At 38.1% G+C, this 16,248-nt stretch overlaps 1 protein-coding gene across 1 annotated transcript in view; it reads right to left on the bottom strand.

Annotated features, from left to right (window-relative positions):
• Positions 1 to 16,248, bottom strand: part of LOC126188637 (2-amino-3-ketobutyrate coenzyme A ligase, mitochondrial-like) — a 173,693-nt gene that overhangs the window by 102,104 nt on the left and 55,341 nt on the right. Inside the window, exon 6 of the mRNA XM_049930238.1 lies at positions 14,531 to 14,714. Coding sequence (XP_049786195.1) covers positions 14,531 to 14,714 — 184 coding nt within the window. The remainder of the gene's footprint in view (positions 1 to 14,530; positions 14,715 to 16,248) is intronic.

The raw sequence follows: 16,248 nt of genomic DNA, 5'->3' as shown, positions 1-16,248 counted from the left end.
TTTGAGTAAAATGATATCAGTAACTGAAAAATAGTTTATAAACAGAACTATACATGTACAACATTAAATATATAGATGTAAGTATAGTGTTAGCACAATAAGCTCAAAATCTAAAGTAAGTAGTCTCTCAAATACTTTTCCATTAGTATAACTCTAACTTAACTACACTGGTGCCCAAAATTAAAGCAACAAACTGTTATTTCCCCATCATTTGTCTAATTCACAATATAATCATACAAACTGTCAACAGATGTCCGAACAATCATGTTCTGCATGGAAGATGGCATTCCAGTCAATGGGCAACCATGCCAATGACAACATTAGGGCACCTATAAAATGGGCTAGTGTTCTGGGTAGTCCCACATCTAGAACAGCTGTGTGCACAGTCACAGACACTGTAGTGAGGTACAGAGAAGGAGAGTCTCTATGGTGGAAGACTGTATGAAGAATGGAAGCAGGACATCACAAACTAAAGTGGCCCCATGGCTTAATATGAACTGTGGTGTTGTTTCTCAGATGTGGTGACAGTTTACAGAGAATGAAACTGTGTCCCAAGACCAGGGGAGAGCCAACCACAAGTGACATCAGAATAAAGAGGACTGCTATTTGGCTGTAAGGGCATAACAATACAGCTACTGCATGTGACCTTGCAGCATCCACTGGATGTGTTGTATCAAGGCAAATGGTGTACAGAAGGCTTTGGCAGAGCATTCTTTATTGTCAGAGACTTGTTGTATGTATACCTCTAATGCATCTTCACAGAAGAGAGTACCTAGAGTGGAATTGTCAACGTGCCACTTGGATGGTCGAACAGTGGGCCAAAGTTCTTTTCATAGATGAGTCCCAATTTTCTCTGGAGAGTGATTCTTGATGTATTCACATCTGAAGGGAACATGAAACACAATTTCAGGACCCAAACATTGTGTAAAGAGACTGATATCAGGGAGGATCACTAATGCTGTGAGCAGGGATTATGTTGACCACTCGAACACTTCATGAAATTATACAAGTAAATCGGCAGGGTTTAACTTCTGTCAGATATCTTCATGAGACTTGGGGGCCTCACATGCTGTTGTTATGAAGTGTTTTGCACCCAGACTTCTTACTGGCGGATGATAATGCTCGACCTCACAGAGCACGGGTGCATGAAATTTTCTTGGAGACAAAAGATACTGCACACATGATGTGGCCTGTTTGCTCTCCCTATTTGAATCTCACAGAGCATGGCTGGGATGCACTAGAAAAATGGGTTGCATTGTGTCAGCACCCACCAACCACTCTACAAGACCTGTGAGCATCTCTGCAAGAAGAGGGGGCGTTATTGCCTCAGCAAGAGATTAATGACACCATTCACAGCAGGCCCTGTCACTGTCAGGCCTGTACTGTTGCCAGAGGTGGTCACATTCCCATACTGAGCACATTAACCAGTTGTGGGAATGTGTGTGCAAATTCATTAAGTTGGAAAAAAATAAAGAACATTTTTGTACTGTTAGGCATGTTGCAGTTGTTATGTTCTTTATTTCTTACATTTTTTCTACTTTACTATCACCTATCTATATTGTTTTGTGACAAAATAAATGCAACCTTGGAAAATTTCTGTTTGTTGTTTTAATTTTGGACACCAGTGTAACTGCTCAATACATGCAACAAATACAACTATATTTACGTTAATGTCTGGATGAACAGATATTAATGATGACTGACAGCCATCTTAAATTAATTCAAAATAAATATGCTGACTGTGAATATCTTGTCTTCAGCTGTGCTAGACATACATACTTCACCTATTAGTGACATATGAAAATTTGTGCCAGACGGAGAACGATCCCACATTTCCCACTTATCATGAGTGGTCATCTTAACCACTTCAGCTATCTCTGCATGCCTCCTGGACCAAACCAAACTTTCATATGACACAATCTCTACATCCCTATACTATAATCAACTATCACTTAATCAGTTAATGCTTGCAGCAAGAAATCTAGTTTCAAATCCTGGTCTGGCACAAACTTTCATATTTCACTAATAGGTAGTATATCTGTACCTAACAGAGCCAATGCCAAGATGTTCATTGTCAGCGAATTTATTTTGAATTAAATGCAACTATGTCAACTGCAGGTGGCATGGTTGACACGCTGGTTATATTGGCAAAATTAAGGTAGATATGCACATTACTTACAAGACATCATAAGCATATTTAAAATTACATGACAGTTATCATTAAGGAAGACAGCACCTCTACAGCACATAATCATTGTCACTGCAGTGCTGGAATAGATTGATGGTAATTCTAAAAATTACAAAATATAAATGCATACACAGGTTATCATACTCAAATAAAATAAGAGACTTAATCATTATTTTATTCAGTAGACACTGGATTGGTTGAATCCCCTTTCTGTACTATACAATTGCTCTCAGAATCATTTCATCTATCACCATATACATAAGTTAGTTCTTAACAAGTCTAGTGAGGAATATCGATTTCACTGTCACATTAACACAAAGTTTTAAAATTTCTCTGTGTTTTTCATGTACTTACAGTACTAATTAGTGAAATGTACTTATGAAACCACACTAGCTTCAGTTGTCTGAGACTGCTGTCATGTGTGTGTGAGGTGTGTTGCGTGAGTGTGTACGTGTTCGTTTGTCATCTAATTCTCATGTAGGCCTTACTGGCCAAAAGCTATTGTTTGTGACAGTCTTTCTGTTGTGCCTATCTGCAACTCAACATCTCTGCTATACAGTGAGTAGCAATTTTTCATAATATTGATAGATAGTTTATATTATGTTACTCATTCTGAAAACTGATACAACTATCCTGTTTAGACTTTTTCATCTCTGCATAACAACTACAACCTACATCCATTTGAAGGCACTTACAGTAGTGAAACATGAATTTAGGTTTGTTTGCATATTAAATACACATAAAAGTTGTTCATAGAGATGTTGACTAAATGAATGATTTAAAAAAAAATATAATTGCACATGGCTATTTGTTTGCATATTGATAATATCTCTGACACTGAGATGTTCACATACTGACAGCAGAAGGAGAACTGCCTGAAAGTAGCTCACAAAGATATATGCACTATAATAACACATAATTGTATGCAATTTTATTACCGGATGCTGACTAACTGAACTATTGTCCTGTACAACTATTCATAGAATTGTGCACTAATAGAAGTTAACATTTGTAAATACATTTTGATTACAGTGGCAAAAAAAAAAAAAAAAGGCAAAATTAGTGAGTATGGAATTACAGTGAGCCAGAGTGTAATCTTGTTTGACTATGGGTTGGATAACTGGAAAAATGTCAAAATTATATGGACAATATTGTGAATACTATGTATACACTTGACGGGATTCACAATTCCTATCAAAAATGGCTAACATATAAAATTTTATATACTGAGTAATTAGCAAACTGACATGTTTTCCTAGTGCAAGAGGGCATTTTTATAATCAGAAACATCAGAGCTACAAAATTAGGTAACTGAATTTTGGAAATAATCACCCATTAAAAATGGTATGTCCTGGAAGACAAAAATTTTAATTTTGAATAAATTTTGAAACAAGAGTTTTTTGGAAAGAGTAAAATTTTTATTTAAAAGAGCAACCAAAGGAATCTCATACAAAATATGTTGCTACATTCAGAGTTACTTGTTAGTTCATTCCAAATTCTATCACTACTCATTTATACTGATCATCAAATTAAGAATATTTACTCATACATTGTTTTTTGGTAGTCAATTAGGTTGTCAGTATCAATAATCTGGAAACAATGTTGTGAATAATCAGGCTAAAATTCCCTGCTTGTAAAAGAAAATAATAAATTTACATCAAATTCTGGACACCAGATAAAATTAATAGAACATCTCCATAAACATCTGTAAAATTTCAAGGAAGGCATAACAATAAAATAGAAGCTAGTACTAGACATTCTAATAGAAAATACACAAAATTATGAACACATTCTAACTCCTGTAACGAACAGTCTATAGCTTACAGCATTCTATATTTACTATCTACCTTCCATAGGAATGCTGAAGATAAGTGAGAGCTCTATAACATTCCATAAAAATAAAAATATAAAAAAGTAAGCAGCCTTTTCCTTGTGTATGTGTACAATAATTTCATTTATTAACTACATGAAGGCTGCAAGACACTCTGAATACAAAACAATCATACATGTGTTATTCATACAATTAGATCAAATAAAGAAAAATATATATATATTACTGTTACGCATGGTATAAGAACAAGTGGATTGGTTCTAGCTCGCTTCGTTACAAGGGATGGGCAACAACCATGTCTCACTCCCTACTTGATTAAAGTACTGCTTCCCTTTCATGTCCTTTGACTCTTATAACTGTAGTAGGGTTTCTGTACAAGTTTTAGATAACTGCTTTCTCCCTGCATTTTTCCCATATAGCTTCAAAATTTGAAACACTATAAACCCAGAATTTCCTTTCTTCACTCTGTCTCTTAAGATAAATTGTAGGGTCAGTATCGCCCTACATGTTCCTACATTGCTCTGGTACACTAACTGATCATCACCAAGGTCAGTTTCTAACAGTCTTTCCATTAATTTTGTAAGCAGTTTGTTAAAATATTCACACCTGTATGCACATACCTTCTTTAGAATTGGGGTTATAACATTCTTCTTGAAGCTTGAGGATATTTCACTTGTCTCTTATATTTTGAATACTAGATGGAACACTTTTGTCAATGCATGTTTTCCCAGGAATATCCTTACTACTGAGGAAGGGCCGTCTACCCAGATGACTTGTACCAACTTAGGTCTTTTGGCATTCTCTTATTCTTCTCAACTACTGTATCTATCATCTCATCTTTATTTACTTTCTCTTTCATTTCCATACCACTGTCTTCAAGTTTACTTCCGTTGTATATCCCTTCTACATAGTCCTTGAAATTTTAAGTTTTTGATTCTGTACTTAGAACTATATGAGCTCTTAATAATTGTACAGGTGCTGCTTTTGTCTCTAATTATCTCTTTCAATTTTCCTATGGGTAACATCTGTTTTTCCCATAGCCAAAAGTGCTTTTCATTTCTCTTGTAGCTACTCTTGCTTTGCTATTCTGCACACTGTATGTCGGAATTTTAGGCATTAGGCATCTGTATTAGCTTTCATCAGTTTTATTCTGCAGCTCATACCAATAAATTATGGCCAGAGTCCATATCTGGTCCTGCATACGTTTTGCAGGTTAAAATTTGGTTTCAAAATTTCTGTCTGAAACCGTTCAGCTTTTCCAGTTCTCTTCCATATACAGGTATACAACTTTCCATCATGATTCTTAAACCAGTTGTTATTGATTATTAAATTATGCTCTGTGCTAAATTCTAGCAGGTTGGTCCCTTATTCATTCTTTTATTGCAGTCCATGTTCTCCTGTTTTTCCTTCTCTTCCTTTTCCTACTTCCAAATTCTTGTCACCCATCACAAATAAATTCATCTCGCTTAACAGAATAACTTCTTTTATCTCATCATTTATTCTTTCCTTCTTTTTGTCATTTTTGGATTTAGTAGGCATATATACTTGTACAACTGTGATGGGCTTTGTTTCAATCTTCACCATGATAATGCGTTCACTATGCTGTTCATACTAACTCGCCTACATTCCTATATTATTTTCCATTATTTATAGGCCTGTTTGCACTGTAGGTTTTGAAAATGTCAGTTCCATTGACATTTTCAACATTTAAAGGCTTTTTTAAGGGACTGAAGGTGTGATAAATGCATGGAGAGAGATCAGAACTAGAGGGGGGGATGCTTGAGTTTCTCCCACTTGAATTGGTGTAACTTCTGCATTACATCATTTGCAATATGGAGATATGCATTATTATGAACTCGGAACACCATTCCACAAAGGTGGTTTTTGACAGACATGCTGCCCCGTACACATTCTTCATTCTCTGATGGGTCTATAACAGTGCCTCTCCTTCAGCAGCCCAGAAGAGAATAACGACATATTGGTTCTGTTTGTACTCATTAGGTAATAACAATGCCATAGTTCACATTTCCATATTTACCGTACACATATTGTAAGGACACAAATGCCGTACTAACCCCTTGCCTATATGTCAGTGCTTATAAAATCACATCAGAGTCATGCTTTGTTGCATATACACTGCAGCAACACTCTCAAACAGAAAGTTTTGATTATCCCCAGTAGTTTTCTCTGATTTACACAATTTTTTTCCAGATCATATATATGCATTTCATCACTGCACACACCAAGGACATTCAAAATATTTATTTATTTAGGTCCAGGGAAAATTCTGTACAATGGTGTTGGAGAAGTTTACATGAGGTTTGGAAAATTACAAGTTTCAAAAATTCATAACTACGTGCATATATCAGTAAAATGACCGATTTCATAAAAAAATAGCCTCTAAAATATAAGTGCCTTAAACAAGTTAACTATGGAAACTCCACTTTGGAATATCAACAAATATAGAAAAAGATAGATTGCCACCTAATCACTGGTGAATCCTTGACCAGGAGCATACTCCTGAGGCCCTACACAAAATCTAATCTGTTTGGTAAACTGACTCCAGACACATGAACATGCAGCTATGTGTCATGCATGCCTTCATATCATTCCCTCAGTCTGCCTGAAAATGATTCAGAACCCCCACCCCCATGTAATGACTGAGATATTGAGCTTTTGAGAAGGACAAGACAATTACTATCATGCAGTAAATCTTGGCACATGATTTTCTTCTGAAAGTATTACTGCTACACTCTCTGACTCCTTTAATAAATATTTCATTGCATAGTATGTATTACTTCTGAAAAATGCTTTAGCTGCCTTTTTGAACAGATTTATTTAAGTAACCTTTTTCATCATCTTGGACAATTTGTTATACAGTTTTATTCCCTAAAAGAAAATGTTCTTTTGATTTTTGTTTTTTTTCCCCTTGCTAAACGTCAAAAAGTCCAAACTGGCTCTTGGCCTATGATTATGTACAGAACTATTAGTGAAATTCATAGTTCTGTTTTGCCTTATATGCACAACACATCAGTAGATGTACTCTTTGTGTAGTAGAGATGCCCAGTTTTTTTAAAATCAAACAATTGAATGTCCAGGTTGGAATATTGACTATATTGTGAAGAGGATAAGATTACTATTCACTACAAAGATGACACATTGTATTGAATACTGGTACAATGATAAAACTATTACACAATGAGCTTTTAGCCAAGGTTTTGTTCAAAAAGGAAACACATACACTTTCACAGAAGCGAGCATGCCTCATGCACACATTACTGCTATCTCCAGTCACTCCAGATCTGGCTGGAGATAGTGGATATGTGCGCTTGGGGTGTGGTTGCTTGTGTGAATGTATGTGTGTGCTTTCTTTCTGAAGAAGGCTTTGACTGAAAGCTCAAATTCTAACAGTCTTTTTTTGTGCATGTCTGCAAATCAATGTTTCATTTTTACAGTTATTTAATAGTACTTTACAGTGAGCCCAACTATTACTTCTAGTTATCATTCTTTTGGCCTATTTATGCAGTTTAAAAATTAGTATGTCTGTTTTGTGCCTTCTATACTCAACAAAAAAGAATTCCACTGCTAAAATAAAAATGTACAAAGACAGAGACAGGTGGGGCCAAAAAGGAACAGGAACAGATAGTGCTAAAAATAAATGAGACGTGGTAACAAGTGCATGTAGTGTTGCGAACCTCTTGAACAAGTGCTTCATTTCTATTACTGACAGCTTGGGGTTATCGGGTTTGGTAATAATAATAATAATAATAATAATAATAATAATTTTATTGTCATTTGGCCATTACAGCAATAGACGTCATAAACATACTAAAATACAATTAATAGTTTGAAAGAAACAACAGGTTCATTGTTAACATTACAGTATTATATTATAGTTGATAAATTCTCTTGTATCATAGAATGGGTGGAGGACTAACCAGTCATGAATTGTTTGTTTGAATAATTGTTCAGGTAACTCTTGAACAGATTGAGGAAGATTATTAAATCATTTGTACCCCATGATTTCATAGCTGTTGAGTGACTTTGACAATCTGTGGTAAGGAATAAAGAGGCACCTATTCCTTATTAAATAATTTGTACCCCATGATTTCATAGCTGTTGAGTGACTTTGACAATCTGTGGTAAGGAATAAAGAGGCACCTATTCCTTCTTGTATTGTGGCTATGTACATTTTCTCTGGTTTTTGTTTCTGGTAATTTCTTCTTCATATAAATTAGAACATAGTATATGTACAAGTTTATAACAGTCATGAATTTTTGTTCACAGAACAAAGGTTTACAGTGTGCCTTATATGCAGAACCAGTAATTATCCTAATAGCTTTTTTTGCAGTGTTAATATGTCACGTACACAGCTAGAGTTCCCCCACAAAATAATTCCATATGTTATTATACATTGAAAGAATGAAAAATAGGATGTGCAATGGAATATCTGAGACCAGTCTTTAAAAATAACTTCAGTAAAATGGAAATGAAACATCTCCCAAAGAAGTAGCATCCATCGTAAAATCCTTAAAACCTAAGTATTCCAGTGAGTATGATAACATATTAATGAAGTTAATCAAAGACTGCTCATGCGAGTTGAGTTCTATCTATCTAAGTTATTTGTGTATACACTCCTGGAAATTGAAATAAGAACACCGTGAATTCATTGTCCCAGGAAGGGGAAACTTTATTGACACATTCCTGGGGTCAGATACATCACATGATCACACTGACAGAACCACAGGCACATAGACACAGGCAACAGAGCATGCACAATGTCGGCACTAGTACAGTGTATATCCACCTTTCGCAGCAATGCAGGCTGCTATTCTCCCATGGAGACAATCGTAGAGATGCTGGATGTAGTCCTGTGGAACAGCTTGCCATGCCATTTCCACATGGCGCCTCAGTTGGACCAGCGTTCGTGCTGGACGTGCAGACCGCATGAGACGACGCTTCATCCAGTCCCAAACATGCTCAATGGGCGACAGATCCGGAGATCTTGCTGGCCAGGGTAGTTGACTTACACCTTCTAGAGCACGTTGGGTGGCACAGGATACATGCGGACGTGCATTGTCCTGTTGGAACAGCAAGTTCCCTTGCCGGTCTAGGAATGGTAGAACGATGGGTTCGATGACGGTTTGGATGTACCGTGCACTATTCAGTGTCCCCTCGACAATCACAAGTGGTGTACGGCCAGTGTAGGAGATCGCTCCCCACACCATGATGCCGGGTGTTGGCCCTGTGTGCCTCGGTCGTATGCAGTCCTGATTGTGGCGCTCACCTGCACGGCGCCAAACACGCATACGACCATCATTGGCACCAAGGCAGAAGCGACTCTCATCGCTGAAGATGACACGTCTCCATTCGTCCCTCCATTCACGCCTGTCGCGACACCACTGGAGGCGGGCTGCACGATGTTGGGCCGTGAGCGGAAGACGGCCTAACGGTGTGTGGGACTGTATCCCAGCTTCATGGAGACGGTTGCGAATGGTCCTCGCCGATACCCCAGGAGCAACAGTGTCCCTAATTTGCTGGGAAGTGGCGGTGCGGTCCCCTACGGCACTGCGTAGGATCCTACGGTCTTGGCGTGCGTCCGTGCGTCTCTGCAGTCCGGTCCCAGGTCGACGGGCACGTGCACCTTCCGCCGACCACTGGCAACAACATCGATGTACTGTGGAGACCTCACGCCCCATGTGTTGAGCAATTCGGCGGTACGTCCACCCGGCCTCCCGCATGCCCACTATTATCGCCCTCGCTCAAAGTCCGTCAACTGCACATACGGTTCACGTCCACGCTGTCGCGGCATGCTACCAGTGTTAAAGACTGCGATGGAGCTCCGTATGCCACGGCAAACTGGCTGACACTGACGGCGGCGGTCCACAAATGCTGCGCAGCTAGCGCCATTCGACGGCCAACACCGCGGTTCCTGGTGTGTCCGCTGTGCCGTGCGTGTGATCATTGCTTGTACAGCCCTCTCGCAGTGTCCAGAGCAAGTATGGTGGGTCTGACACACCGGTGTCAATTTGTTCTTCTTTCCATTTCCAGGAGTGTATAATAGAGGGAAACATTCCACGTGGGAAAAAATATATCTAAAAACAAAGATTATGTGACTTACCAAACGAAAGCGCTGGCACTTCGATAGACACACAAACAAACACAAACATACACACAAAGGATTTGGGTTTTAAGGGAGAGGGTAAGGAGTCATTCCAATCCCGGGAGCGGAAAGACTTACCTTAGGGGGAAAAAAGGACGGATATACACTCGCACACACACACATATCCATCCACACATATACAGACACAAGCAGACATATACAGAGGCAAAGAGTTTGGGCAGAGATGTCAGTCGAGGCGGAAGTGTAGAGGCAAAGATATTGTTGAATGACAGGTGAGGTATGAGTGGCGGCAACTTGAAATTAGCGGAGATTGAGGCCTGGAGGATAATGGGAAGAGAGGATATATTGAAGAGCAAGTTCCCGTCTCCGGAGTTCGGATAGGTTGGTGTTAGTGGGAAGTGTCCAGATAACCTGGACGGTGTAACACTGTGCCAAGATGTGCTGGCCGTGCACCAAGGCATGTTTAGCCACAGGGTGATCCTCATTACCGACAAACACTGTCTGCCTGTGTCCATTCATGCGAATGGCCAGTTTGTTGCTGGTCATTCCCACATAGAATGCGTCACAGTGCAGGCAGGTCAGTTGGTAGATCACGTGGGTGCTTTCACACCCGGCTCTGCCTTTGATCGTGTACACCCTCCGGGTTACAGGACTGGAGTAGGTGGTGGTGGGAGTGTGCGTGGGACAGGTTTTACACCGGGGGCGGTTACAAGGGTAGGAGCCAGAGGATAGGGAAGGTGGTTTGGGGATTTCATAGGGATGAACTAAGATGTTACGAAGGTTAGGTGGACGGCGGAAAGACACTCTTGGTGGAGTGGGGAGGATTTCATGAAGGATGGATCTCATTTCAGGGCAGGATTTGAGGAAGTCGTATCCCTGCTGGAGAGCCACATTCAGAGCCTGATCCAGTCCCGGAAAGTATCCTGTCACAAGTGGGGCACTTTTTTGGTTCTTCTGTGGGAGGTTCTGGGTTTGAGAGGATGAGGAAGTGGCTCTGGTTATTTGCTTCTGTACCAGGTCGGGAGGGTAGCTGCGGGATGCGAAAGCTGTTGTCAGGTTGTTGGTGTAATGGTTCAGGGATTCCGGACTGGAGCAGATTTGTTTGCCACGAAGACTTAGGCTGTAGGGAAGGGACCGTTTGATGTGGAATGGGTGGCAGCTGTCATAATGGAGGTACTGTTGCTTGTTGGTGGGTTTGATATTGATATTGATATTATTTGTGTGATCAATCTCTTATCAGCAGAATATTTCCAGACTGGCTAAAATATGCTGAAGTTAAGCCTCTTTACAAGAAGGGGGATAAAGAGATACCATCAAACTATCAACCAATTTTGCTTCTGCCAGCTTTCTCAAAAATATTTGAAAAGGTTGTGTTCAAGCGTCTCCTTAAGCGTCTCACTGCAAATAATATATTGTCCAAGTCACAGTTTGGATTTCTGAAGGGCTCTGATAAAGAGAAAGCTACTTACTCTTACAGTGAGAATGTACTTAATTCACTAGATAATAAATTAGAGGCTACTGGCCTTTTCTGTGACCTGTCAAAAGCCTTTGACTGTGTGAACCACAGCATTCTCTTAAGTAAATTAGAATATTATGGTGTTACTGGCATTGCTGCAAAATGGTTTGAGTCTTATGTAACAGGAAACAAAGGTTGTCATTGTGAAATACCTGTGCAGTAAGCAGTCAGTCTTCATTTGACTGGGAATTAATTACATTTGTTGTTCCTCAGGGTTCCATCTAGGGTCCATTGCTTTTTCTTGTGTACATTAATGAAGTCTCATCTGTTACATTGCCAGATGCTACGTTTGTTTTGTTTGCAGGTAATACAAACATTGCAAGAAGTAGCAAGTCAAGTACAGATTGAGAAATAGCTACTAATCAAATTTTCACTGACATTAATAATTGGTTTAAACTAAAGCTAATTCAGTGTCATTAAACTTTGAGGAGACCGACTTTATGCAGTTCAGAACCTGTAACAAATTTCCTTCCAGCATTTGCATAACATACGAGGACATGCAGATTGAAAAGATTATCAGTGTTAAATTTCTGGGAGTGCAACGTGATAATAAATTCAGTTGGAAAGTGCATACCATAGAATTGCTTAAGTGCCTAAACAAGTCTGTATTTGCAGTGAGAATGATGTCAGATGTAGGAGATGTAAATATAAAATACTTGCATAGTTTGCTTACTTTCATTCTATTATGTCATATGGGATTATATTCTGGGGTAACTTAGCAAACTGAGCAAAAGTTTTTAGGGTGCAAAAGCATGTGACAAGAATCATCTGTGGTGTAAATTCAAGAATATCATGTAGAAACCTGTTCAAGGAACTTTGTGTTCTAACCACTGCTTCTCAGTGTATTTAGTCCTTATTGAAATTTGTTGGAAGCAATACATCTCTATTTCCAACCTACAGCGCAATACATAGTATCAGTATTAATAATAAGAACAATCTACATAAAAACCTAAAATCACTTACCTTGGTTTAAAATGGAGCCCAATATTCAGGAACACACATTTTTAATAAATTGTTAGCAACAATTAAAAACTTGGTTTCAGATAAAGCATCATTTAAACGGAGATTGAAAGACTTTTGGATAGGCAACTCCTTCTACACTATAGATGAATATCTTAACAGAGACTGTTAAGCCAGCTTAAGTAAAAATGTCTGTTAGATTTCAGTTCTCACAGCACTTTGTCACAACAGTCAAGATTGGATATTTTGTGTATGACAAATTTATTAATAGTGCACAACAATGTTTCATTCTGACTGCGCATTAATTCTGTAAATATTAGCTGTTCCAGTGTATCGCATTGTATTCACTTATTTCGACACTCTCCTGACAATTGATCAGGGTAGTAGGTATTATATTCAAATGTGTTATGTTATACTTTTACATGTTCTACACCCATGAAAATTATCTCATTTATTGGGTCTATGGAATGAAAACTGAATTGAATCGAATCAAATAGTGTGCTACCACAGGATGTTGGCTGTTACCAGCAGATGACAGAACCCAAGAGTATTACATGTTAATGACTTTCTTTTTGCCAGGATATTTATGTCTTCATTGCGTGTTAACACTCAGCATTCATCCCTAAAAGCTTTGTGTTTGTTACACATTCTATAGATTATTATCTGTGCTGAATGTGACAGCACTTTTTCCCTCTTTATACTGTAGTGCTTTGTGTTTGTTTTCTTTGTGTTAAATGTTAATGTATTACATAATGGCCAATTGTAAACATTCTTGATGGTTTCATTTCTTTTCTATAATCAGAGTTCTCATGTTTTATAAGTGACTATGATGTTGTCAACAGCAAAGGGAACTTTTTCTCATGTCTTACACTACCTTGAAAGTAACTGATATATATAGGCACACACACACACACACACACACACACACACACACACACACACACACACACACACACAGTCACACAAAGAACAGAACTCAGCCCAATACACTATCCTGAGGAGCTCATAAGTCTGTATGTTTCTTGTTTGACAAATGGTTTACTAAAAATTTATCAGGAGCAAATATGTTAACCACCTCTGCCTTTTCCACCCTGTTTTTCAAATGGACTGGAAACATTCTTTTGTTATTTCTCATACACCTAGTACTTACAGATTGTGTAGTGGTATTTTATGGTCAATGGTGTCTTGGACAAGTCTAAGAATACCTATCACACTGTCATACTTATCACTTCTGTGAACTAGATAAAGGGCGATATTGTATGTCTCCAATTTCAGAAATCAAACTGTGCTTCATTAAAAAGATTCTTTTTATTCATATCTCATTAGTCTATTGTTCATGGTTGATTCAATTATTTTTGAGAATGCAGGCAGTAGAGGAATTTCCTGTAATTATTTGTACACTTTGTATTATATTTCCTTTTTGTGGGCACAACTAATACATGCTTTAGGTACTCTGAAAAATATTCGAAGTAAAGGACTCATTTAATATTTTTTAAATGGTGTTCATATACTGTGTATGCATGCCTTCAGAACAGAAACTGGAACTTCATCTATGTCTGCTGACTTCTTAATTTCTTCAAGTTCTATACTGTCCTTCTGATTTCAAGCTGCACTTTGGGAATCATCATTGTAATTGCTGTGCAAGTCATTGTGAGTGCTACCTGTGTTTTGAGAAGATTTTGTCACTACTTCTCTATTATATCAGACAAATAGTCATTTACAAAATCTGCCAATTCCTGAGGACTGAATAACCTGATGGTGACTGCCAGTATTTAAGTGACATACTCACCAATGTTCTCTGCTGACTGGCCCAAAGTGATCTGCAGCCAACAACCAATCTACCTCATAATGTTTGGTCTTAAATATATTTTCCAGAAATTGAATATATCAGGAAAATTATAGCTGCTGTACCTTCCTGTTTTTCCTATGAAGCCCGTTGCATTGGAATCATCTAAGTACATCAGAGCACCATATTTCTGTGCCAGCTTACATATATCTGTTAAGGGAGCAACATCTGCATCCATTGGAAATACTCCACATGTAGCAATCACCTTCAGTCTTGAACACTTCAATTGCTGCAGACGCTGCTCAAGATCTGTGACAAAAAATACTAAACTGCTGTTACAGGTACTAACATGAAATAATGGTGTATATGAGAGACATGGAACTATCAAATTTTGTTCATGTTTTGCAGCATCACAAATTTCTGTAAGTAGGGAATACAGATTTGAAGGTATGTCCACATAATCACAACACATCTGAAAGGAGAGAAACAAAAATACAGCAGACATGGCCATTTACTCATATGTCATGTTTTACAGAGCTCAAGGAATGTAGACCACATCAAAAACTGAAATGTCAAAGAGAAGTAGACAGTATGTCTCTTTTCAAAGCTAAGAAATAACTGTAATTAACTGTTGGCATTTGTGTCATTGACAGTGAGATCATTAGCATCACATATCATATCATTAATGTTAGCCTTTTTATACAGGGTGGTTAGAAACAGACTGGAAAGCTTGTAAGGGTGATGCAGGATAGGTTGTACTGTTCTCAGGCCTCATGATCTGTTTATTGAGAAGCTGTGTATGGGCCCCTGAACATATCTATGGTAAGAGCCAGCACTGCATTGACATCACTACCTGTTATGGTATCAGCAATGCACACACATCACTGATTCACAAATAAACTTTCACATGTCATTGGATTATAAAGTATTGAACTGTTAAAAACCATACTGTAGTTTATTGTGACTTTTACATGAATCTTTTAAGGAAACTACTCAAGTGATTTATATATTGTCATTTGAAATAGTCTTGTGCTTTTTTGCTATGCACAAGGATTTCTACCTCTTCAAATAATTGTTTTCTTCCCTCTATACAGTGTATGTAATCTGGCTAGTGGATGTCAGTGTTATGAATGTGACTCACTACTGTGGATCTGTTGAAATTGCTCAGTTTGAATGTAACTTTGTGCTCAATGTGTCTCACTTTAAAGTTTTTTCCATCACATATTTTGTGTCACAGTATAAGCATGTTCAGTTTATAATATTCATTAAAATTGTCATTTTGTAATTTAAGCCTCAGTAAGTTATCAGCTGTGAGTATCACTTAACACTAATCTCCTTGAAAATGTTACTAATTTTTGTGAAATACCATTGTAAAGAAAATAAAGTTGTAGTTTTCCTTCTTATGCATTTTCTGTTTTTTACTACACCTCCAGATTAGATCATCAATAACATTCTCTTGATAACTGTTTGCTCTGGCTATCTGTCTTAGTTGGACACTGCAAGTTTAAGAGGCCAGTCAATTAAATTTCTAAATGCAAGTAGACTACTGTTTGGAAAAAGTGAAACACCAAGACTGAGGAATGTGATCACAATGAAATGCATTCCATAAATTAGAGACATGACATTACACAAATGATTAGCATTACCGATTTGTACACACACTGCAACTGTGTAAATTGAGAAATGCCACAATGAACTGCAATCAGAACCTCTAGATCTTGTGGCATGGAATCAAAGAGTGCCTCAAGTTGTTGCTGGGGAATATTGCGCCTAGCAGTTTGGTGGCACATCTACAAAGCATCAAATGTGGCTGCAGGACAACCTGTATGAACAAGTTGACAAC

The sequence above is a fragment of the Schistocerca cancellata genome, chromosome 5 (assembly GCF_023864275.1).
Source record: "Schistocerca cancellata isolate TAMUIC-IGC-003103 chromosome 5, iqSchCanc2.1, whole genome shotgun sequence".
Classification (NCBI taxonomy): Eukaryota; Metazoa; Arthropoda; class Insecta; order Orthoptera; family Acrididae; genus Schistocerca; species Schistocerca cancellata.
Note: the sequence above shows the minus strand (reverse complement) of the source record. Positions and strands in the feature narration are given on the sequence as shown.